At 44.6% G+C, this 26114-nt stretch overlaps 1 protein-coding gene across 2 annotated transcripts in view; it reads left to right on the top strand.

Moving 5' to 3' along the window:
• The window catches only part of FAM117A (family with sequence similarity 117 member A), a 53497-nt gene that overhangs the window by 8007 nt on the left and 19376 nt on the right, over positions 1–26114 (top strand). For both annotated transcript variants that reach the window (XM_074388631.1, XM_039476754.2), the window contains exon 2: positions 24734–24903. In XM_074388631.1, coding sequence (XP_074244732.1) covers positions 24734–24903 — 170 coding nt within the window. The remainder of the gene's footprint in view (positions 1–24733; positions 24904–26114) is intronic.

The raw sequence follows: 26114 nt of genomic DNA on the forward strand, positions 1-26114 counted from the left end.
AAAGTATTTCATAATAGGAAACTTCAAGTCCAGGCCCTGGGGGACCTGGAACTGAAGTCCAGGCTGTGTATAGACATTTACCCTGTCCTGCTCAGGCATACAGATTTGTGGGTTTGCTCAGGAGCCCCCGAGAGTTGCCAGGAGAGGAGGGGGGCGGATGGAGTGCCTTTAGCTCAGACCTGCCTACACATTAGCAATCTGAGCTCCCGGCTCCCCAATAAAAGGGGTGGAGATTGGGGGAGGCCTGGGAAGACTTGAAGGGTTTTAGTTGCTCTGAAACAGCTGGCCTGTGACCAAGGGTTGAGGAGTTTTCTCTCAGAGACTGCCTGAATGTGGCTTCTCAGAGGATGGATGGTATTTGGCCAAACAAAGCTGTAGGTTTGGGGTGCCTCTTCCTCTCTCTCTTTTTTTTTTTTTTTTGAGACAGAGTTTCAGTCTTGTTGCCCAGGCTGGAGTGCAATGGTGCAATCTTGGCTCACTGTAACCTCTGCCTCCCAGGTTCAAGTGATTCTCCTGTCTCAGCCTCTCAGCCTCCCAAGTAGCTGGGATTATAGGCATGCACTACCATGCCAGGCTAATTTTGTATTTTTAATAGAGATGGGGTTTCACCGTGTTGGCCAGGCTAGTCTTGAACTACTGACCTCAAGTGATACCCCTGCCTTGGCCTCCCGAAGTGCTGGGTTTACAGGCAGGAGCCACTGCACCTGGTCTTTGTCTTTTTTTTTTTTTTTTTTTTTTTGAGAGATAGGGTCTTGCTCTGTCACCCAGGTTGGAATCCAGTAATGCCATCATAGCTCACTGTAACCTCCTGAGCTCAAGCCATCCACGGGGTGCCTTCCTCTCTGACTGTGAGCTCCCTATTCTGTAAATGAAGGATGACTTTTCCAGGGGAGCCATGTTTGCTAGGGGGCAGCCTAGTTAACCCCCAGCCCTACCACTTTACTCCCTTATCATCGGATCCTAAATGAAAACATGCAGGAGAGCACCAAGGTATTACCTCTTCAAGGGTCAAAGGAAGGATTAATGTGCAACTCTTAAAGCAGATTGCTAACACATCCATAAGTGAATAAAATATAAATTCAAGCTGGAGGAGGCAAAGAATGAAGAAATAATGTTTGGTAAGGTTAATAGTGAATATTACTGGAATGTTTTGAGTAGGCTTTTTAAAAAAGTTGTCAATGTATTATTCTCCCCAAGATTAAATTAAATTTTTAGTCTTTCCTTTCCTTTCCCTTTCAAAGGTGACATTGTTTCACCTTGTCTAGTCAACTGTATTCCTTATTTTTCTCAAACCTCTTGAATCCCTTCTGCCCTATACTGGAAATCGTGTGCCTGCCTTTTTAAGAGTAGGCACCTCATGTTTCAAGTTCAAGTGCAATGGAACTCACCCTGCAACTTGAACAGATTTGAGTGTTTTTGCAGAGGGAGGGCCAGGGCAGATGGGGAGTGTCATGCTCAATAAATACTTGTTGGATTGAGTTGCTGGGAAGGCAGCAGAATGGGGAGAGTAAGCCACACCTCCCCTAAGCTCACTCAGAATGGTGTTTCCCACTTCTGGTCCCCACATACTCTTCCCCTCTATAATACCTCTCTTCAGCTACTTACAAGGCAAAACCCCCGAAGTGTTAGTGTTCTCTCTTTCTTTAAATCACTGGTCTCCTATTCATCCTGGTCATTGGGCTTGAAGCCCAGCTGGTGGCAAAGACGTGGCATTTCCATAGATGTCATTGCTAGGCCTGTAGGTTCTTTTCCCAACACGCTTACAGCTAGAGGGTGAGCTTGGGCAGTTACCAGGTCGATCTATGGAAACAGCCAATATGTAGGGTTTTGTTATGATTTTGTTAAAAAGCCAGACTGCCTGGCTTTAGGCTTAGAAGTGGATATGATGAGAGGCCAAGGAGACCAAGATGAATGCTAGCTGTCTTTTCACTCCAGGTAGATTTGTGCCAACTTCCTAGTAGTGTTCTGTATAGCAAGAAGATGCAGGAAAACAAAATCTGGATCTGTGGCTTTTCTAGGCCAAGAAGGAGAAGTATCTGTTGATCCTAGGATGGCTTCAGAGGTGTGATCAGGCCAGAAGCCCCGCTCTCCCAAGCCAGGTGCCATCTTGTGATGGCAGGCACTGCTTTTTCTCTTCCCCCCTCACCACTAGAGAGGGAAGTGCAAGGAAGACATGCTTGTTATTACTCCCAGACCCTGGGCATTACACTGTTGTCCACAGAGTCTCTGTTCCCTGCCTTGAAGTTTGCCAACCATGTGTCTAGTGGCTTAATAAAAATGGCTTTTTTAACCTGCCCAGCTGTGTGTAAGTTTGAACAGAATGGAAATGTGATTGGGAACATAGGCAGCTTCTCTTACTCCCTCTTCTCTCCCCTCCTTCTTCTCTCGACCCCACACTCCCTGCCCTTTAAGAGTTTGCTGTGTTCTGTACATGTCTGGTCACCCACGTGGCTTTAGGAGAACCACTCCTGATAACATGTGCGCTGCCTACCCCACAGCTGCAGGCTGGTGGAAAACTTGCCACACAGCCCCTGTTTGGAGATTGGCTTTTTAACTCCTGCCCATCAGATATGACATGTAAGCAGGGGGTGGGGTGGGGATGGGAGTGGATAGCGTTTGGCATGATAGAGGGGATGCAGTCAGAGGGCTTTCACAATTTGAAATAGGCTGGTTTTAGAAACCAGGGAGATGAGAGCTATGTGGACCACATACATGGGAGTATGCACATCTTAATGCTGAGAGCAGCACCTGGACTCCTTCTTACTGGAATCTGGGGTAGTTCTGTGTTCACACAGGAAGACAAAAACAGTTGCTTCTATAGAAAGAAAGAGTCTCTGAATCTCAACACTAAGAGGCCCAAAAATTCACCTGTATTTTTCAGGAAAGTGGCAAATATAGACAGCATTAGGTTTTTTGTTTGTTTGTTTGTTTGAGACAGAGTCTCACTCTGTTACCCAGGCTGGAGTTCAGTGGCATAATCTCTGCCGACTGCAACCTCCACCTCCTGGGTTCAAGCGATTCTCCTGCCTCAGCCTCCCGAGTAGTTGGGATTACAGGCGCCTGCCACCACACCTGGCTCATTTTTGTATTTAGAGACAGGGTTTCACCATGTTGGCTCTGCTGGTCCCGAACTCCTGACATCAGGTGATCTGCTCACGTCAACCTCCCAAAGTGCTAGGATTACAGGCATGAGCCACCACGCTCGGACTTCATTAGTTTTGACAGTATGTTCCATTCTTTTAGCTCTGTGGTGCTTCTGACTGGAACTCTCAAAGGTTTTTCATGTATCTTCACAACAGTCCTACAGGTACAGGTGGCATTTCATTGTTTTTGCATTTCATTGCTTTTACAGGTAAGGAAAATGAGGCCCAGAAAGGAAGTTCCCGTTCAAGACCAAATGACTAATAAAGCCCTTTTGCTTAATTAGGCAAAGGGCATTTCCCACATATGCAGAAAGAGTCCGTTATGAATTTCGTCTCAGGCTGGCATCCACTGCTGCCTGCCCAGCACACCTCCAGCGTTTGTTTCCTCTCTATTTATATACCTGTATTCCAGGAGCAAAGATTCGTTTGTTAAGCTAAGCAAAAGAGAATTGGGGTGGTGGCTTGAACCTGTAATCCCAGCACTTTGGGAGGCCCAGGTGAGCGGATCACTTGAGGTCTGGAGTTTGAGACCAGCCTGCCTAACATGGTGAAACCCCATCTCTACTAAGACTACAAAAATTAACAGGGTGTGGTGATACCTGCCTCTAGTTCCAGCTACCTGGGAGGATAAGGTAGGAGAATCGCTTGAGCCCGGAGGCGAAGTTCGCAGTGAGCCAAGACTGCGCCACTGCCCTCCAGCCTGGGCAACAGAGCGAGACTCTGTCTCATTAAAAAAAAAAAAAAAAAAAAAAAAGAATTGGAAACTGGGCTGCAAAGATATCTGTTTCTTCCCTTGGCACCCCGAAGTGACTCTACACCATAAATACTTGCTTGGTGTCGATAGTTGGAAAATGATGGTTATTATTATGTGTATGATATGGTGGTGGTTTTTGAGTGTTTGCAGCTGGTTTGAGATATGCCATTTCCATGTAGAATGAATAGCTAACCAGGGACAGATAGGGCATAGGAGGCAGACAAGATTTTTCTGCCTCTATGGGGTGGTCATGGATACTGAGCTTGGGACAAGGCCATGTCAGGGAGACGTGTGAAGATGGATCTTACAGGAAAAGGATTCTTATGTGTGATGATGTGAAACTCAGAAAAGCACCTGGGAATACATGTGAGTGGTATGTTCCTATGGCAGGGGCAGGGGTAGATGCAAGTGGCATCGTGGTATGATGATAGCTTAGTCCTCCCTGTAGGGGACGCCTGGTGTGACCAGCCTCCTACTTCTTAAAGGGAAAGAAGCCTGGAGGTGGCACATGATCTGTCTGAGCATGTCTTCCTCTCCTAGCTTTAGGTTAGTTGAGAGTGGAGTCATTGTAATGTGCTATAGTGCTTTTCTGAGACAGGCATGTGCCCAGCAAGGGAAATAGCAAGGCCTTGAACTCTGGGAGAAAGCTCCATCTGAGGACTATGTATTGTGGAGAATTCCCTTCTTGGAGGTTATCTAACCCTCCCAAATGGATTATAGGCCACTCTTACCTCCAAAGCAGACTCTATAAAAATTCTTTTTTTTTTTTTTTTGATAGAGATGGGGTCTCAGTGTGTTGCCCAAGCTGGTCTCAAACTCCTGGGCTCAAGTGATCCTCCTGCCTCAGCCTCCCAAAGTGCTGGGATTACAAGTGTGAGCCATTGCACCTGGCCTAGAAGTCTTTAATATTTTAATAACCATGTGCTTGTGTGAAACTTTTCTTTCTTTCTTTTTTTTTCTTTTTTGAAGACAAGCGTTTTGTTTTGTTGCCTAGGCTGAGTGCAATGGTCTTGGCTCACTGCAACCTCCACCTCCCAAGTTCAAGCGATTCTCCTGCCTCAGCCTCCCAAGTAACTGGGATTACAGGCACTTGCCACCGTGCTTGACTAATTTTTAAATTTTTGGTAGAATTTTATATTTTGGTCGAATGGGGTTTCACCACGTTGGCCAGGCTGGTCTCGAACACCTGACCTCAGGTGATCCACCTGTGTTGACCTCTCAAAGTGCTGGGATTACAGGTGTAAACCACCACACCCGGCCTTTTTTTTTTTTTTTTTGAGACGGAGTCTTGCTCTGTTGCTCAGGCTGGAGTGCAGTGGCACGATCTCGGCTCACTACAACCTCTGTCTCTTAGATTCAAGGAGTTCTCCTGCCTCAGTCTCCTGAGTAGCTGGGATTACAGGCATGTGCCACCACGTCTGGCTAATTTTTGTGTTTTTCGTAGAGACAGGGTTTCACCATGTTGGCCAGGCTGGTTTCAAACTCCTGACCTCAGGTGATCTGCCCATCTCAGCCTCCCAAAGTGGTGGGATTACAGGTGAGCCATTGCACCCAGTTGAAACTTTTTCTTTTCCTGGTTATTTCTTAACTTCACAAGATAAAATCCCATTACAACAAATATTACAGAAATGCTTCTATATAATAAACTTGTTTCCATGGTTCATAAATATGCTTCGTTGTTTTTTGTGGGGTTTGTTGTTTTAAAAAAAATAGTAACTAATAATGTCATATGCCAAGTACTTTTTCTGGTACCTGTCTGTGTAATAGCTCATCTCATTTTTTTTTTTTTTTTTTTTTTTTTTGTTATTTTTGAGATAGAGTTTCACTCTTGTTGCCTACCCTGGAGTGTAATGGCCCAATCTTGGCTCACTGCAACCTCTGCCTCCCGGGTTCAAGTGATCCTCCTGCCTCAGCCTTCCGAGTAGCTGAGATTACAAGCGCATGCCACCACGCCCACCTAATTTTTGCATTTTTAGTAGAGTCAGGGTTTCTCCATGTTGGCTAGGCTGGTCTCGAGCTCCTGACCTGAGGTGATCTGCCCGCTTTGGCCTCCCAAAGTGTTGGATTAGAGGCGTGAGCCACAACACCTGGCCAGTAATAGCTCATCTCTAAAGCAAAACACTTGAGTGCTTGCCATATGCATTGTAGACAAAGAGAAGGAACAGAGCTGTGGAATCATCCCCCAATAGCCATGCCTCCTTCACTTCCTCTTCATCTTGATCCTCCCCTCCTCCAGTAGTTTCCTGTTCTTTTCAAACAGAACACTACACAAAAACCCAATGGAGGAAAATGGGTGTGTCTGAATGTGAGTGTGTGTCTTGCATGTGGACATGTGGCGGGGTATGAGAATGTGTAAGAAAAAGTACATGTGAAGAAAGCAGACAGTAAAGCAAATGGGGCAGCTGTTACTAGGCAAATCTGTGTAAAGATTATATGGGTGTTTTATGTACTGTTCTTATTCTTGCATCTATAAATTTGAAATTATTTCCAAATAAATTACTTAGCACATGGATATATGTGAGGCTAATTTGACTGCACAAGGAGTTCTCTGGAATGGAAATTTTCTTCTACATGCTTATAACGTATTCTCCGCCATTTAACAGGTGGAATAGCTGACACCCAGAGAAGTTAAGTGATCTGAGTTCACATAGTACATTGGGGCAGAGGCAGGATGTGGGCCCAGTGTTGACCACTATAGTAGGCCACCTCCTAGGAGACCATAGCTGGTCTTTACTACTCTAGCTGGACCAGGTTGGCGTCAGATTCTGACAGCTGACTGGGTGTCTGCTGCTGTGTGTCCGAGCCCAGTCCATGCCCCACATTGACCCAGGAGTGGAATCAGCAGGGTTACAGCTGTCTTCTGAAGCACACTGAGCATATTCAAGATGGCCAGGAATCTTCTGGAGAAACTGCTTCCTTAGGCTAAGAAGCACTCTCACTGTGCTCTGCCCTCAACTCTCTCCATTTTTAAAATTTTTTTCTTTTTAGGTGGAGTCTCTCGCTCTGTCTCCCAGGCTGGAGTGCAGTGGCTCGATCTCAGCTCACTGCAACCTTGTCTCCCTGGTTCAAGCAATTCTCTGCCTCACCCTCCCAAGTAGCCGGGATGACAGGCACCCGCCACCACACCCAGCTAATTTTTGTATTTTTAGTAGAGACGGGGTTTCACCATCTTGGCCAGGCTGGTCTTGAATTCCTGACCTCGTGATCCACCATGCCTGGCCATTTCTTAAAATACATGCAACTGGAAGGCCCTGTTGTACCAGAGCCATGGAGGACTGTTACCTCATATTTATGTAGTTGAGATCTGAGGGGAAAAGGAGTGAGTTTGGTTTACAAAGTGATGCCAGGTATAGGTCTAGGCCAGACCAGCTTTCTTCTGCTGTGTACCAGTTGACTGGTTGTACCTGCCGCCTTGTGAGTGAGCAGGTTGTATGGTTCAGTGCAGCACATTGTATCAAGTAGGTCAGAAGTTACAACTTTATGCACAAAGAGATGGTTCACTTTTAGTCAGTGAAAACCTTTCATTAACCACAGGGCCCAAGGAGGGGTGGATCTGGTAATCATTGCTAAACAGACAGAGTTAGAGGTTCAGACACTGCCGCTGTGTGCCGGCCCCTTTCCTCTCACACCAAACCACATGTTATGCATCTGTCTGTGCTCCTTGAAGGCCCTTAAATTATTCTCATTGTTTTTGCTTACTGATGTTTTCCCCCAGCTGCCAGAGTTGGGGGCAAGTGAATGAATGTGTCCTACTCGAATTCGTAACATAGAGAAAACATTTTCCTGAAAATCTTTCGTTTTTAGAGTTCATCCTTTATCCGAAATGCCTACCTGTAGCTACCTTAGACTTAATTAATCCTGACCATGGTTAAGTTATCATCAAAGGATTTTCTTCAGGAGCCCAGCTGGTTGTGTGAAATAGATCCATGAGCACTTACTATATTGTTAACCCAGCTTACATATACAGGATTGTTTGTCCTTAGGCAATGATGAAGTTATACACTCTACTCCTCCCATTCTCTGATTCTTCAGGCTCTTTCCTTCCCTAAAGTAAATGCCAGGTAGTTGACAACTGGAATCAGGGCAAGATGCAGGGGGTTGAGAAGAGGCTGACCCCAAATTCCTGTTGGGTTGTCTGAAGCTTAAAAGGTCTGTGTTGGAGCCGCCGTACAAATGGCAATGCTGTCTGCTCCAAGAGGACCATCATAACTGAGCCTGGACCTTGTAGTTCTTGGAGGCTTGGATAGGACTTATTGGTAATGAATGTCCCAGTGTTTCCTTGGATCAATTTTTTTTTTTTGCTTCATGAGGCTAAGCCTTTTTACTTGAGTTTTAAAAGAAGGTGACATTACTGTTAAGGATTCCTGATTTCAGAACAGATCCAAAGCCCATCATATACAGGGAAAGAGGGTATAACTTACCTTCCAGTGGTGTTGCCACCCACTCCTCTGCCTCAGGAAGCACAGGGGAGGCTTCCTCATAAGCATCCTTCTGATATGAAGCCGTCAATGGCCTACGGCATTGATTGAGGGTAAGATGAATCTTTCCAAGGTGATATCGTCCTCACTCTTTCTGGAAGGGTCATCTAATCTTGCTTTTCAGACTAGCTTTACCCTGGAGGCACTACATAACTTTTGAGCTTCCATTAGGAAATGTGAACCACCAGCGAGACCGGGGCTTCAAAGCAGGGTCTGCCCTGGAATGTTGCTCAGTGCACTTTGGGGTTCTTTCACAGCTAGAGCTCAGCATGGGAATTTGCCACTGACTGGAGGTTTGTTCCAAAATATCAGGGCCCAGGTAGGGAACCACTAGGTGGGTTGTGGTGGTCTCTTAGATATCTCCCCTTTGAAGCCAGGGACACAAAGTCGATAGAGCTTGACTAAGGAGCTGGAGATGATCAGAGTAGACTTTCTGCAAGTGGGTTGAGATGGTTCACATAGATTTTCAAGGATGCAGGGGTTGAGAATAATAACCCTACTAGGGTCTTTGATCCTGAAGGCAAAGCAAATTCTGTGACTGTGACCTACCTGGCCCTGAGCATCTTGAACAATTTCCTTATAAGTGCCCCCCAGCTTCCTCCCCATAGCCCAGCACAAAATGCTTCAGGGTTAGGAGCAGAGGGTCCTGACAGAGTCCCACCTAGCGAACTGTATCGAGAGAGCAAACCTGCCCCCTGAGTGCTCATGTCTACTTGGTGGTTACTCCCAGCTTGCCCAGTCATGTGACCAGACTTCTGCTTGTGGCTAGCCACAGGTAAATTGAGTGCTATTTATATTCCCCTACTTGGAGGAGGAGGTGGGCGAGATCATCTGGGAGCCCACAACACGGCTGATCAGCCTAGGAAAGGCAAATCTCCCTTTGACTTTGTGCCTTTTTTTTTTTTTTTTCCTACTTATCTTGTCCCAGATAATAGCATGGGCTCTGAGCTTTCAATTTAGCTGACTGGTCAGTAGCCATCTCTTATTTACCCTTTAATAGTTGGGGGATTCTAGAGCTAGAGGAGGCCCCAGACTCATCTGGTACAGTTGCCCATCTTCAAGGGTGAATACTGAGACAGCTGGGGATGTGTAATGATCTCTTCCTGGGCCTGTTCAGAGGCAGACTCTAGCCACCCTCATTCAGGCTTTTACCTATCTAGCTAGACTCTCTCATATTCTAACCAAAACCTTTTTACTGTCCTTCATGTTTGCACCAGCACAGAAGACTGCTGATAAATTCTAATTCATTTTCCTTCCCCCTTGGGATCAAGCTACCCTCCATTTAGCCATTTTTACCTCTCTGTGGGATCTCACTGGTTTCTGCTTTCCTTTTGAAGGGCAATCATGACAAACGGATGCTGAGGAACCACTTGGCTGTGTATTTCTGAGGTTATATCCCACTCCAGCCATGTTTCTGGACTTATAGGAAGCTCTTAATTCTGCCCGGAGTCTTTGTCTTGCTCCTAGGATGACATGACACTTCTTAATTCATTTAGTGTATATTTCAATTAGTATCTTGATTCTATCTTGCATTAACTTACATCTTATGAGTTTCAGTTCCTTGCCTTAGCCTTATCCATGCTTTTATTTCTTTTTCTGTTTTCAGCCATAGTTTCACTCTCGTTGCCCAGGCTGGAGTGCAATGGTGCAATCTTAGCTCACCGCAACCTTTGCCTCCCAGGTTCAAGCAATTCTCCTGCCTTAGCCTTCCGAATAGCTGGGATCACAGGCATGCGCCACCACGGCTGGCTAATTTTGTATTTTTAGTAGAGATGGGGTTTCTCCATGCTGGCCAGGCTAGTCTCGAACTCCTGACCTCAGGTGATCCACCCGCCTCAGCCTCCCAGATTGCTGGGATTACAGGTGTGAGCCACTGTACCTGGTTTTTTTTTTTTTTTTTTTTTTTTTTTGAGACTGAGTTTTGCTCTTGTTGCCTGGGCTGGAGCGCAATAGCTCAATCTCAGCTCATCACAACCTCTGCCTCCCAGGTTCAAGTGATTTTCCTGCTTCAGCCTCCCACATAGCTGGGATTACAGGCATGCACCACCATGCCCGGCTAATTTTGTATTTTTAGTAGAGACAGGGTTTTTCCATGTTGGTCAGGCTGGTCTTGAATTCCTGACCTCAGGTGATCGTCCCACCTCAGTCTCCCAAAGTGCTGGGATTATGGGCGTGAGCCACCATGCCTGGCCTCCATGCTTTTATTTCTTGCCTACCTTCAATCCCCCAAATTAGAAGTCCAGTGACCCAGCTGAATTTGGCTATAACCTGCCAATGTTGAAATGCTAAAGGGTTTAGGTACTTGCTGAGGAGTGAATTGAATTTGTCTTCCTATATGAAGCCAGTATTTTTTTCTTGCAACTTTATTTTGGAAAATTGCAAATCTACAGAAAAATTAGAGGCACAATGTCTACCCATTTATCTTTCACCTAGCTCATTGATAACTTTTTGCCACTATGGTCTCATCTCTCTTTTCTCCTCTGTTTATGTATGTGTGTGTCCAGACATACCCACGTATGCATGTATGTACATCCATATGCACTTTTCTAGGTGTACAATTTGACGGAAAGTTGCAAATATCATGACACTTATCACTTCATATCAGTAGCATCTCCTGAGAATAAAAACATTCATTCTTCTCCATAATCATAATACCATCATTATACCTAATGAAATGACACCATCTATTAGGTTGGTGCAAAAGTAATTATGGTTTTGCCAAAAGCAAAAATGGACTACAGATGTCATCTAGTCCATTTTCAAATTTCCCCTTTGATGGCTCTTTTGTTTTCGATCAGTACCTAGCCGAAGTCCCCTTTTGGAAGACTGTTTTAACAGTCTCTCAATCTGGAACTACTTCCCACTCCTGTTTCTTTGCTTTGTTGTATTTATTTTTTATGACTGACATTTTGAAAAGCGGATATCAATTGTCTCTAGTTGTCCCACACTGGATTTTTCTGTTTCCTCGTGGTGGTATCTAACTTGCTCCTTTATCCCCTGTATTTCCTGTAAATGGGAAGTTAGATTTGGGGCCTGTTGAGGTTCAGGTTAAACATTTCTGACAAGAATATCTTATGGATAAAGCTATGTACTTCATAAAATGTCACTTTAGGAGGTACATAATGCCAGAATGTCCACTGCTAGTCAGGCTCAGTTAGATCACTTGAGGTGGTATGGTAGCCCCCAGACTATAAAAGTGCATTATTCTCTTTGTAAGTGGTTTATGGGGTAATACTTTGGGATTATATAAATTTTCTATTCCCGATGACCTTTGGCCCAGTGGTTTTGGCATCTATTGATAACTCTTCCTGAAGACATGTTTCTTTGGGAGTTGCATAAAGCCAGTTCTGAATTAACACTAATAGATGTGAGTGTTGACATGAGCAGTTCAAAAAAAGAATAACCAAAAAATTGTCTTTGGGCCATTGAAATCACTGGGGAGAAGGCAACAAAATGGGGCCATCAAATTCTGTCAACGTTTGTAGGCTTTTAAGTTGCTAAAACATGCCGCTGGCCCTCCGCATGTGTGGGTTCTATCGGCTGAGTATCAAAAATACTTGGAAAAAAATTATACAGACTTATTTTTTCTTGTCATTGTGTCTTTTTCCTTTCCTTTCCTTTTTTTTTTTTTTTTTTTTTGAGACGGAGTTTCACTCTTGTTACCCAGGCTGGAGTGCAATGGCGCGATCTTGGCTCACCGCAACCTCCAGCTCCTGGGTTCAGGCAATTCTCCTGCCTCAGCCTCCTTAGTAGCTGGGATTACAGGCACGTGCCACACGCCCAGCTAACGTTTTGAGACAGTCTCGCTCTGTCACCCAGGCTGGAGTGCAGTGGTGTGATCACAGCTCACTGCAGCCTTGACTTCCTTGGCTCAAGCAATTTTCCCACCTCAGCCTCCAGAGTAGCTGGGCCTACAGGCACATACCACCACACCTGGCTAATTTCTAAAAAAAATTTTGTATATAAAACCACATGTGAACAAAGTATTTCAGAAAAAATTTTTTTTTTTTTTTGTAGAGACATGGTCTCTTCATGTTTCCCAAGGTGGTCTCAAATTCCTGGGCTCAAGTGATCCTCCTGCCCCAGTCTCCCGAAGTGTTGGGATGACAGGTGTGAGCCATCATGCCTGGTTTCTTGTCATTGTTTCTTATACAATACAGTATAACAACTATTTATATAGCATTTACATCATATTAGGAGTTAAAAGTCATCTAGAAATAAAATGTGGGATTGGGGGGAGGCTGGGCAAGGTGGCTCATAGCTATAATCCCAGCACTTCGGGAGGCCAAGGCAGGAGAATTGCTTGAGCCCAGGAGTTTGAGACCAGCCTGGGCAACATAGAGAGATCCTGTCTCTATAAAAAGAATTTTTTTTAATTACCTGGGCAAAGTAGTTTGCACCTATTATCCCAGCTACCTGAGAGGCTGAGGTGGGTCATGCCTGTAATCCCAGCACTTTGGAAGGCCAAGGAGGGAGAATTGCTTGAGCCCAGGAGTTTGAGGTTGCAATGAACTGTGATCATGCCACTGCACTCCATCCAGCCTGGGCAACAGAGCAAAACCCTGAATTAAAAGAAAAATAAATAAATAATAAACTATATGGGAGGATGTGCATAGATCATATGCAAATACTACACTATTTTATATGAGGGACTTGAGCATCCACAGCTTTTGGCATCTGCAGGAGGTCCTGAAACCAATCCCCCACAGATACTGAGGAATGACTGTATGTGTTGTCTGGCAGTTTGTTTTAAGTCAGGGAGAAGGCAAGCTGAATGGAGCCAAAAATAAGTCATCATTTGTTCATAAAGCAGAAATCCTTTTGATTATGTGAAAGTTCTCTCTAATCCTGTTTTAATTTTCTTTTCCTTCTTTCACTTGCTTTCTACCTTCCTCATTAGAAAAGGGATCCCCCTCCACCTTTTTTTTTTTTTTTTTTTTTTTGAGACAGGGTCTCACTGTCACTCAGGCTGGAGTACAGTGGCACAATCATGGCTCACTGCAGCCTCAACCTCTCGGGCTCAAAGAATCCTCCCAACCTCAGCCTCCCAAGTAGCTGGGACTACAAGCATGTCATGCCACCATGCCAGCTAATAAAAAATTTTTCTTTTTTGGAGAGGTAGAGTCTTGCTGTGTTGCCCAGGCTGGTCTCTAGCTCCTGGAATCAAGTGATTCTCCTGCATTGGCCTCCCAAAGTGCTGGGCTTACTGGTAGGAGCCACCACACCTGGCCAAGCCCTCATTTTTAAATTGTTCTCTTCCTACCTTGGCCCACCCAACATGCCCAATGGGTAAACTAGTGTTCCTGAGGCCCAGATGTGATCATCCTGGTTTCTAGCAAGGGAAAGGAATAGAACTCTTCCAACCCATGGAGTAGTTCATGAACCAAGGAAGCCAGGAGGTCATGACATAGTTGAATCTGCCAACAAAACACAGCGTGGGAAATGTACTTTCAGAAATCTTCTGTTTGGATAATAAAAGGTCTCAGTTTGCTCTGTGACCTTGGAGAAATCGGTTCACCTGTCTACATGGTGGTGTGTCATAGGCCCTACATCACCTTGGAAACTCAGCCCCCTCTTCCATAAGATAATTCATGAACATGTATGGGTGCACATATCCAGAACAGAAATCAGAGTACAGTTCCTATCAGTTGTCCTCTTGTGAGATTTTTTTGTCTTTGAACCTCCCTAATCTCTGTTTTTTCCTTCACCTTACTTAAAACACTACTTGTTTTTTTGTAAGAGTCTTGCTCTGTTGTCCAGGCTGGAGTGCAATAGCCTGATATCTGCTCATCACAACCTCTGCCTCCTGGGTTCAAGTGATTCTCCTGCCTCAGCCTCCAGAGTAGCTGGGATTACAGGTGTGCACCACCACATCCGGCTAGTTTTTTGCATTTTTAGTAAAGAAGGGGTTGGCCAGGTTGGTCTGGAACTTCTGACCTCGTGATCTGCCCTCCTTGGTTTCCCAAAGTACCAGGATTACAGGTGAGCCACCGCGCCCGGCCTTAAAATAATACTTAAGAGCTGATTGGGCTTCATGATTTCTTTCCCACTTGATGGGAATCAGATTCCTGTGAGAAGTGAAGATATGAAGGGTTTATGCCTGTCCTTTGAGTTTAAAATAGCCCTCTAGAAATCCATCACTCCCAAATAACTATAGACTAAGGATTTTTTTTTAGAGGTAAGGGGCTAGGCTATGTGCTATTTCTGCTATTCCTGCAAAGGCCATGTAGATCCCAAAGGAAAGTATGTTCCAATCAGTAACTGCTAGTGTTTTGTTTTGTTTTAAGAATGTTGAAATCCTACAGAACTCCTCTTTAGAGAATTCAGATAAAAGGTGAAAAGTTCACACCACTTCCTTTTCTTCTAACTCCAGCTTCTTGAGAATTGAACAAATGTCTAAGTAACTGCTATCTGCTCTTTTTATATGCACACATACACTTTGGGATCATCCTTGTTCTCCTTGCTGTTACAAAGAGCCAATGTAGTCCTTATTTTTTTCCCACAATGACATCTCCAGAGGGGTTTCTCTTGGCCTGTCTCTCCAGCTGCCTACAGATGTGGTCTGCATCTTGGGAAGTAGGACATACAGCCAGAAATGCTTTCAGTGGCTCTCACTTAAGCTGTACACTTAAATATGGAGTCAGTAATTAATTGAGAGCCTGGCTGAGAAGTTTTTCATGTGTGTACAAATATCATCACTCTTTTTTCCATTTGGTATAGTAAGTCTTATTGGTAGTAGGGATAACATGGGATGTAATATTTTTCTTCTTTCTTTCTAATATAGTTTCTTTATTTTCTTCTTCCTGTTAAGGATAGCCATTGAAAGAAGTATTGTTGAAAGAAGTGTTTGGAGCTCCAGATTTAATTTTTTTAGCTGGGATGAATGGGGTCTCCTTGGGCTTTCCAAGGAGGGCTTCTAACTCTTGTCCAGTCATATTTGAAATTTCAGTTTCACCACAACTTCCCCACAAAACCCACACATCCCTAGTTAAGCAGTTAAGCAGCAGTGGACCACAGGGAGCTCAGAAGACGACCTGCACTATTTAATCCTAACAAATGTACTGAAATAGAAAAATAATCCCTGTGAAGCTGCTAGGAGGAACTTCCCCTGCTTACTGCAAATCTGTTACTGGGGTAATGTTTAGAAATTCTGAATCTCTGTTTTACTTTGCTTTTCTACTCCAGATGAACGTTTCCCTCTAACAGAAATGCTGCATCACAGTTAGGACAGGACAGGACAGGATCTGCTCCCCCTGTGTCCAACCACGCTGCTCTGACCCTGCCTGCTTCTCCTCCTTAAGTGAAGATCATTGACTGAAAAAAACAGGTTGTAGAAAAGCGTGGATACTATGACCTCATTTTACTAAAAATACTTATGCAGGCTTGTGCACGGAGAGAGATGAGGATTGGTGAGCACATTGGTGATCTCTCAGTGGGGGCATGCATAGTTGGTCATTTTCAGTTTTTGCTCATCTGCTTTCTTTTCCTCTAACATGTGCGTAGTTTCTGTTATGGTAATAAGAGTTATTTTCTCTTTAAGAGAAGAGGTGAGATCAAAAAAATAAAAACAAAAAACAGGGAAAATGAGAAGACTAGTACTAACTATGCTTCAAGTCTTGATGCCATGAGAAAATGACTCATAACTTGTTTGTCGAACCAGCTAGTTGTTGAGTTTTTGCCATGTGTAAGATCTCATTGGCTGTCTCTCTCATTTTCCTTCTGTAGTCCTTCTTGGGTATTTTGGGATGACTACGATGGGTGGAGAGTAGCTTTCTTGTTATTTCCCTGGCTTTTCTCTCCTGCATCATCCCGAAGATAGTGAAATAAGTGGAGCACACCCCCTAGATGCCCAGCCAGAACCCACTGGTCAGGGGCTGGTTTCCCATTACAAATTGCTAAGCCTCCACCCCACGGACTATCTCTGGTCATGCTGAGAAGAGCAGCCACAATGCCTCAGTTCCTGCATTATCTACTGTCTTTCCTCTAATACCATTTCTGCCCTTCTTTTAAGAGCTGTCACCCTTCTCCTTTAGGTAAGTGTAGGGGGGATATGCTGGTATGGTCACGCCTGAGCTGATTTTTAGCAAGGGCTATTGGGAACAGCAGAGACAAATTGGTGGTCCTTCTGAAGAGGCATTTCCTGGGGGAGCATCCCCTAGGGGTCGTGCCTGTAGCCTTTCACTTAGAAATAAGTTGCATCAGCCTTGCTCATTTCAATCTCATCAGCAGGTCCTTGTCTTACTCCTCCAGTGTTTATCACAGAGAGGTGGCTCGTAATGAGTGCTCAAAATCTGCTTACCAAAGGCATCAGTCTGCTACAATGTGCCAGGCCCATCTTCTGCTCTTGGTTCATTGTCTTATCTGCTGTTTGTGTGCCTTCTGCCCTGTTGACTTTCCTCCAACAGGCAGACACTTCACCACTGGCCCTTTCCACTCAGAGCTCCCTCTCCCTAAAGCCATACTAGTGTAGCAGTTGGGAGACAGGACCAAGTGGCTCTGGAAGATAGCACCTAAGGCTTCTTATATCCGGTGTGTGCTGTTTTGTTTTGTTTTTTCCATTTGCTGTTGCCCAAGAACCAAAGCATCCGCCACTGCTCAGCTACATGGTGAAATGGCCTGGCCCAATGCCAGGGTGCTTCACCAGGTGGTTGGCTGTGGAGGCTGCTGCATGCGATGGGCTGATAATACCCCATGGTGCTGTAAACAGGACACTCCACCCTCCTCAGCCACCCAGCCGGTGCCCCAGCAGCCTGCCGCTTTGTCATGGCCTGTCATGATACGGGCTTCTCTTCCTTGATAGGGAAGCCTATTGTCGTATTTCCCTCCCCTGTTTCCTAAATCTGAGAGGGGTACTTTCCAGAAGTGAAACCAGTTCATCTTCAAACCACAAGCAACTGTTGTGACTTCTCAATGCTGCTTCTCCTTTAACAATAATCACACAAGTGCAGGGCAGAACCTGATGCCTAAATCTTTCCAGTATGCCCACGGAGGATAAGCCCAAGAGCAACTATCTCAATGAGGCTCACCTAGAAGATTTCTTAGGGGACGTTCTCTATTGAGGTCAGTCTCACTGGGCAGAAGAACTTAAGTGCTGACCCGAAGCTGGTGATGCCCAGGTCTGCAAGCAGCTTTATATTCCCCTGCATCATTTATTCCTGGGTTAGACTGTCAGTAGTAAAGGAAAGGGCTTTGACATTAAAAATGGGCACCTTCCCATGGGGCCAGGAGAGTGCAGGCCTATGGATACAGGGGCTAGGGCTTACTCTGCAGGTCTTTGGGTAGTCTCCTCTTTCCTGACTCCTTCACCTACACCTTCCATCCTAAAGGACGTTGATTTGGCATAATCTTTCTAACTAAGACTTTAAAGTGTATTTGCATCTCTTCATTTCTTTCCAACATCCCTAAGAGGTAACTTAGCCAGGATTGTGCCAGAGGGAGAGCAAAACCAGTGAGGTTGAGGTTGGATGGCGTCGGCTGCAGTCACACCACAGGGAGGCAGAGCTGCAGTCAGACCTACACTCCCTACCTCTTAGCCCCTACTAGATATCCGGGGCGGGAGCACACTGCACCAGCCTGCAGCCCCTTCAAGGATGGCACAAGACATGTCAGTGTCTCCTTTTGGCTTTGGTTTGTGTTGTATTTGGGGAAATTGACACCTTGTTTTAGCCCTTAACCAGTTTTGGTGTCCAAAGAAGCAGTTGTTTACCAAACCACTTGCAAGGAGGTTTGTGAAATAAGTGGTAGGTTTTTTTTTTTTTTTTTTTTTTGAGACGGAGTTTCGTTCTTGTTACCCAGGCTGGAGTGCAATGGCACGATCTCGCCTCACCGCAACCTCCGCCTCCTGGGCTCAGGCAATTCTCCTGCCTCAGCCTCCTGAGTAGCTGGGATTACAGGCATGCGCCACCATGCCCAGCTAATTTTTGTATTTTTAGTAGAGACGGGGTTTCACCATGTTGCCCAGGATGGTCTCGATCTCTCGACCTCGTGATCCACCCGCCTCGGCCTCCCAAAGTGCTGGGATTACAGGCTTGAGCCACCGCGCCCGGCCAAGTGGTAGTTTTTTTAATAACTATTAAAATCTAATTTAAAAAATTTTTTTTTTTTAAAGACAGGGTTTCACCATGTTGGTCAGGCTGGTCTTGAACTCCCAACCTCAGGTGATCCGACCGCCTTGGCCTCCAATGTGCTTGGATTACAGGCATGAGCCACCACGCCCAGCCAAAAATCTGATTTTTTAAAAAAGTCCCCTCCCTTATTTCCTAGGCTTAAAGGAAATAGTCTCCTCAAAAGAGCTGGGACATGCCAAGAATTTGGAGATTTGGGAGGGTAGTGGAGCCTTGCTAAGGGCTCTGAGACAGAAGGTAATTTTGTCATCTTGTGGCCAGCAAGGTGCTGTGCCAGCACCCTACACCAGGATGTGGCCTCTGTGGAAATAAGGCTGAGGCCCAGCTGTCTGTTCATTTAAGGAAAAGAAACTGAGGCAAGTCTTCCTGTTTGATTTAGATGTAGTGAGATCCTTGCACGTCTGCCGGAAGAGAGGGAGTCAGGGGCTGCAGAGTCTGGATTGGGGGTTCCTTGGTTTCTCCTCAGTCCTTTCCCTCCCTCCTTTCCCCCCCCTTTTTATTTATTTTCTGCTATTTGTGTGACTTTTTTTATATATGGAGGAACAAGTCAGTACCCGCCAAGTCCAGAGTCTTAATGGATAACTGCTCGGAGGCAGCTGGAAAGAATGTAGAATTTACCAAAATGCCTTGATTGGATTCTCACATCACATTCCAGGATTTTGGGTGCACCCCAACTCTGTGAGTACTGGGAGCAAAGTACCACCTATGATTATTGTCCTAAAGATTTGACCCATTGAATAGAGTAGGATATGAAGGGTGATGGAAACTAATATAAAATGGGTTAAAGTTATCCCTAGGAGATAATAGAGTCCTTTACTCCAAGTTTCAAAGACTTCCTCCTCAAGAAACAAACAAAAGCAAACAAAAAATAGGTCGTTGCAAACAATAGGATTGGGCCTGCCATCTCTTACATTAGATGCTAAAAAGAAGCTATTAGTAAAAAAGCAGCCAGGCGTGGTGGCTCGCGGCTGCAATCCCAGGACTTTGGGAGACCAAGGCGGGCAGTCGAGTTTGAGACCAGTCTGGCCAACATGGTGAAACCCTGTCCCTCCTAAAAACAAAAATTAGCTGGGCGTGGTGGTGCATGCCTGGAGTCCCAGCTACTCAGGAGGCTGAAGCAGAAGAATTGCTTGAACCCCGGAGGTGGAGGTCGCAGTGAGCAGAGATTGTGCCACTGCACTCCAGCCTCGGCAACAGAGTGAGACTCTGTCTATAAATAAAGAAATAAATAAAAAAAAGCAATTCTTCCCCAGACTAGGCGACAGAGTGAGACTTCATCTCTAAATGAATAAATAAATGCAATTCATCCTCCAGGTGTCTAGGCATGTGTCACAGCAGCCTCAGAGGGGTCCTGATAGAAGAGGGATGTGAGCCTCAGTGAGTAGCTGGAAGATTGAATTAGGAGGAAAGAGGCTTGGATTTATATCTGGGACTGCTGCTGACTTATAGAGTGATGGAGTCTAATCAGAGACTAAGCTTCTTTGTGCCTTAGTCTTCCTTATCAGTCTTTCACTATCCCCTTTTACAGCTGACAGGAGAGTAAGAGATTACAGCACACCAAAGTACTTTGTGGGGATGGGGCAGAACTTGAAAGTACAACATAAACATGGGATAGCTTTAGGGTCTCAGTAAGGAAAGATTCTAAAAGGGATTTGTGCATGGACTTCAGATGAGGGCATGGGAGAAGTAGCTCCAGGGAATCTTTCTCCTGTCACTCATCTCTCAGCCCTGGAGTCCTACTCCTTTTCCTTTGAAACTGACGAAGCAGCCTTTAGGATTATGACATCCTACCCCTTATACCAATCACTTGCTCATCGGTGGCCCATCTGCCTCTTTGGTTATCTGTCATGTAATTTCGTAAATCCGCTTTCCAGAGTCCTTGCCTTGTCACTGGACTCTAATAGACAGTTTTGGAGGCCCATAGGACAGCATTTTGGCCTGAGCTGGCCCCTGATGTGGGTCAGAAGCTCCCAGAAATATCTGGATTGCTACCTTTTGATTTTAAACCCAGGTTAGGAAAATGAGTGGTTGAAGTGCTGGTGTAGAGATAAAGTTGCGGCTTGAACCCAGCATGCCTATCACCAACTTAGTAGGCAGCAAGGTTGCAGGAAGGTTAAGAAAGAGGTTGGACTTTCCTGAGCCTCAGAGAGAGAAAAAAAGACAAGCAGCTATGGGCTCTTTACTCTAGGTGGGTGGGTTGAGCATGCATGCAAAGTCAGAATCCCTGGCAAAATTAAAGCCAGTCTACCCTTCTTGTGATTTTTAAATTTTATTCAAATACTTAGGTGCCTGCCAATTGCCAGCCCTGTGCTTTAGACACTGTGGGGGATACAAAGAGAAATCAGAGCCCATCCTTGGCCTCAGGTTGTTTATCATCTAGGAGTTACAAATACCCTATTCCTCAATAGAGGGTGCCCATTACTAGAAGAGTACAAAGTACTGAGGAAACAGAAAATTTCAAGACATTGCTTCCAAGGGATTCCAGTGGATGCAGAAGGCTTGGTGGAGTGGAAGCAATAAGGCTGGCCCTGACAGATGAACAGATTTTAACCTTGGGACCATGCAGAACCTCCGAGGAGGGAAGCCTTGGGACATGGGTGGGAAATGGTATGCAGTATAGTTTTTCTGAGATTTAGCGACCTTGAGGAAGAATGAGACTTTACCTCCATCTTTGAAAGAGAGCCTTTGAAGAGGTTTAACCTAGGAATGTTAAGATCATTTAAAATGATGGGTTTTATGTATATGATTTTAATTCAATATATCAATATGCTTGCTATATTGATTTGGAAAGGTGATTATAAGGTAAAAACATATAGCAAAACAATATGTGCAGTATGATCCCATTGTAAATTGTGAAGCACATATACATACATATATATATATATATATATATATATATATATATGCACACACACACACAAAAGGTAAGACCTGTAAGTTTATATTTTTCATATAACATTGGTTATCTCTGAGTGTTAAGGGTTTTTTTTTTTTTTTTTTTTTTTTTTTTTTTTTTTTTTTTTTTTTTACAAGAAAAGACAGGGTTTCACCATGTTGGCGAGGCTGGTCTTGAACTCCTGACCTCAGCTGATCCACCCGCCTCGGCCTCCCAAAGTGCTGAGATTACAGGTGTGAGCCACCACGCCTGGCCGTGAGGGGTTTTTTCTGTTTGTTTATATTTATGTATTTCCTGACTTTTCTATGGTTCACATTTAGTGCTGTTGTAGTTATAAATTATTCACTTGTTTTAAAGAAGTACATGTTATATGATGGCTGAGTGAGATGATCTAGAACTATGCTAGGGATTAGATAAAAACACAGAGTAAAAGCCATATAGTAACATTTTTGATACCCAAATTGGAGAGGAGTCCCTCAGATGTTCAATAATATAGGAATGGGCTGGGTGTGGTGGCTTATGCCTGTAATCCCAGCACTTTGGGAGGCCAAGGCAGGAGGATCACTTGAGCCCAGGAGTTCAAGACCAGTCTGGGCAACATAGTGAGACCCTGACTCAAAAAATAAAAATAAAAAAAGAAAAGACAAAAATATGAGAATGGCTAAGCAAACCTAGTGTATATCAACTTGGAGGAATATTATACAGTCTTTTAAAATAACAAATATGAGCCAAGCACAGTGGCTTACACCTGTAATCCCAGCACTTTGGGAGTCCGAGTCGGTGGATCACTTGAGGTCAGGAGTTCGAGATCAGCCTGACCAGCATGGAGAAACGCTGTGTGTACTAAAAGTACAAAGTTAACCAGGCATGGTGGTGTGTGCCTATAATCCCAGCTAGTTGGGAGGCTGAAGCAGAGACTCACTTGAACCCGGGAGGTGGAGGTTGTGGTGAGCTGAGATCGTGCCATTCCATTCCAGCCTGGGCAACAAGAGCAAAACTCCATCTCAAAAATAAAATAAAATCACAAATATGTACATTGTTAATAAATGGGAAGGGGTATATGAAATAGTTGAACCAGGCAGAACATAATGTAGTGCTACTGATTATGGCAAAATGTATGTAAATGCTTCAATAAATTTAGAATGGAGGTAGTATTGTTAGTATCCTTTTTTTATTGTAGTAAAATGCACACTAATTATTTTAACCATAAAAGCTTATGTTCACTGGCATTACTTACATTTACAATGTTGTGCAGCAATAACCAGGGTCCATTTCTAAAATTTTTTCATCCCAAACAGAAACTCTATCCATCAAACAATAACTCTTACTCCCTGTCCTCCTCCTAAGCCCTTGGTAAAGTTTATTCTGTTTTTTGTTTTTTGTTTTTTTTTTGTCCCTATGAATTTGCGTATTCTAGGTACCTCAAGAAAAACACAATATTGGCCGGGTGTGGCTCAAGCCTGTAATCCCAGCACTTTGGGAGGCCGAGGTGGGTGGATCATAAGGTCAAGAGATCCAAGACCGTCCTGGTCAACATGGTGAAACCCCGTCTCTACTAAAAATACAAAAAATTAGCTGGGCATGGTGGCGCGTACCTGTAATCCCAGCTACTCAGGAGGCTGAGGCAGGAGAATTGCCTGAACCCAGGAGGTGGACGTTGCGGTGAGCCGAGATCGCGCCATTGCACTCCAGCCTGGGTAACAGTAGCGAAACTCCATCTCAAAAAAAAAAAAAGAAAAGAAAAATACAATATTTGTCCTTTCGTCTAGCTTAACTCAGCATCATCTGTATTGTAGCATGAGTCAGAATTGCCTTCCTTTTGAAGACTAAATAGTATTCCACTGTATGTATATGCTGCATTTCTTTATCCATTTCTCCATTTGTGGATGCTCAGGTTTCTCCTACCTTTTGGCTATTGTGAAAAATGTTTCAAGTCCATGCTTTCGGTCCTTTGTGGGTATATACCTAGGAGTGGAATTGCTGGGTCATATGGTAATTCTATGTTAACTTTCTGAGGAACTGCCAACCTTTTAGTGTCTTTTTAATATAATGTTCTTGAGGTTTATTTATACCTACAGTTCCCAGTTCTTTTTGCTGTGCTAAATACACATGACTCATTAGGGGATTACTACAGATGTGCAAGCATTTTGTTCTGTTTAAAAGAAACAGCTTTATAGATTTTAAGATAGTAGAGTGTTTGGAATGTGACCATGGAAAACAGGGTCAGCTTAGATGATTGCAACTTCCTGATGATTCCAGTACCCTTACATTTTATCCACAGTTTCAGTTTTTACTTCCTCCAAGAAAGCTTTAACCAAAGTAAAAATAAAGGAATAGATTTATATATTTATTTATTTACTTACTTATTTATTCAATTTATTTTTTGAGACAGAGTCTTACCTCTGTCGCCCAGGCTGGAGTATAGTGGTATGATCTTGGCTCACTGCAGCCTCCTCCTCCCAGGTTCAACCAATTCTTGTGCCTCAGCCTCCTGAGTAGCTGGGATTACAGGTGCCCACCACCACACTTGGCGCTTGGCTCATTTTTGTATTATTAGCAGAGATGGGTTTCACCACGTTAGCCAGGCTGGTCTCAAACCCCTGACCTCAAGTGATCCGCCCACCTCAGCCTCCCACAGTGCTGGGATTACAGGTGTGAGCCACCGCTGCCCAGCCTGTGAATGGATTTATAATTGCTTTATTTTTGTTCTATTTAGATAGAAGTCAAAGACAGAGGAGAGAACCAAAAGACTTGGATATTTCCCTAAACTAGATTCCTCAATCCTGGATAATTGAAAGTAGTTTCTGTGTGTCCGCCACCTGGGTTTCCCGGGGAGCTAACCAGTCCTGAAGGAAGTATGAAGAGGAAGAGGAGGCCTTCAGTTAAGGGATTGAATCTGTGCAGTGTCTAAGCCCTGCAGAGGTGCTGGAGGGAGGAAGAAGGGCAGGAGATAAAAGAAGAAAATTTGTTTTTTACCCACTTAGAGTTCTGTCTTCAATGATGGGAAACAGTGCTGCTCTCAGGAAACTCAGTGTAGAGATCTAGGAGTCACTGTTCATAGTCCATTAGGAAGAGGAAAAGGATAGAAGAAATTTATAAAGTACCTCCAAGTCCAAAGTAAAATGGTATAAATTGTTTCCCATCATAAAGGTGGGCTGAATAAGTCAGGAAAGCTCTTGTCAGGCCATATGTGCTATTTCAGACTGTTTCAAATTCTTTGAGGAGGGTGGTGGGTATGAGTGGGGCAGGTAGACCACATCTCTTAGAAGAGGAAGGTGATTGCCACGTCTCCTTCCTCCATGCTGATGGCGAGGTGTTTGGGCTGTGTTCTCTTGCAGCCAGCGTCCCCTGCTCAGTGGCCCCAGAAAAGTCAGTGTGTAGGCCTCAGCCACCCCAGGTCCGGCGTACATTCTCCCTGGACACCATCCTCAGCTCCTACCTTCTGGGCCAGTGGCCACGAGATGCTGATGGGGCCTTCACTTGCTGCACCAATGACAAGGCCACCCAGGTAATGATGGGATAAGGGGTGAGGAGGGGGTGGGAGGGCTGGCTGAGGAGGCCTTCGGTCTTCCTACCAGCTCTCAACCATTTCGATGATTTGTCTTGGGTTTTGGTTGTATATATTATCCATGCAATGTTTTATCTTCTTGAGACAGAGTCTCCTCTGTCACCCAGGCTGGAGTGCAGTGTGCTATCTTGGCTCACTGCAACCTCTGCCTCCCAGGTTCAAGTGATTCTCGTGCCTCATCCTCCCGAGTAGCTGGGATTACAGGTGCCCACCACCACACTCAGCTAATTTACCAGCCTGTTTTTCTTTGTAAACTTACACGGAAATGAGTTTGCATTCCACCTGCCTGGTGGGAGAGAGAAGTCAGTCCGGATTTTTCAGTTTAGCTTTGAGTATTTGTGTCAGGGTAATAAACAGCTGATTTTGGAGTTTATTCTAGGTTTAAAAAAATGAGATTTACCTTGCTAAAATTAAACCAAGGCCAACATTCTTTTGAGTTTGTATTTCCCAGACAAAGAAGTGGCCAAAAAGTACGCCGAGCCAGAATAGATCCCATTGGAGCCATAGGAATGGAAGTTCTCAGATGATGGGGAGTGATTCCTTGCCAGCAGCCCTGTCTGAGATTTCAGTGTACCCATTCAAGGACTGGGAAGCCAGTTTCCTCTCCTTCATTATTTTTCCTTAGGACAATCTTTCCATTAAGGATCCCAAGCTTGGAAAAACTCTCTCCAGATCATCCAGTTCATTCATCAGTTTTTGGATAAGCTAGCATTGGCCAGAGCAGGAAGCCATCTCAAATGTGAAATTATACAGACATTTCTTTTTTTTTTTTTTTTGAGACGGAGTTTCGCTCTTGTTACCCAGGCTGGAGTGCAATGGCGCGATCTCGGCTCACCGCAACCTCCGCCTTCTGGGCTCAGGCTATTCTCCTGCCTCAGCCTCCTAAGTAGCTGGGATTACAGGCACGCACCACCATGCCCAGCTAACTTTTTGTATTTTTAGTAGAGACGGGGTTTCACCTTGTTGACCAGGATGGTCTCGATCTCTCGACCTCGTGATCCACCCGCCTCGGCCTCCCAAAGTGCTGGGATTACAGGCTTGAGCCACCGCGCCCGGCTCGACATTTCTTAATCTGATTCCAGACTTCATTCTTAGCAGCTATGTTGTTAAGAGTCAAATGTCCCTTTCAATGCAGTTTAAACCCACTCTCG

The sequence above is a fragment of the Saimiri boliviensis genome, chromosome 17 (assembly GCF_048565385.1).
Source record: "Saimiri boliviensis isolate mSaiBol1 chromosome 17, mSaiBol1.pri, whole genome shotgun sequence".
Taxonomy (NCBI): Eukaryota; Metazoa; Chordata; class Mammalia; order Primates; family Cebidae; genus Saimiri; species Saimiri boliviensis.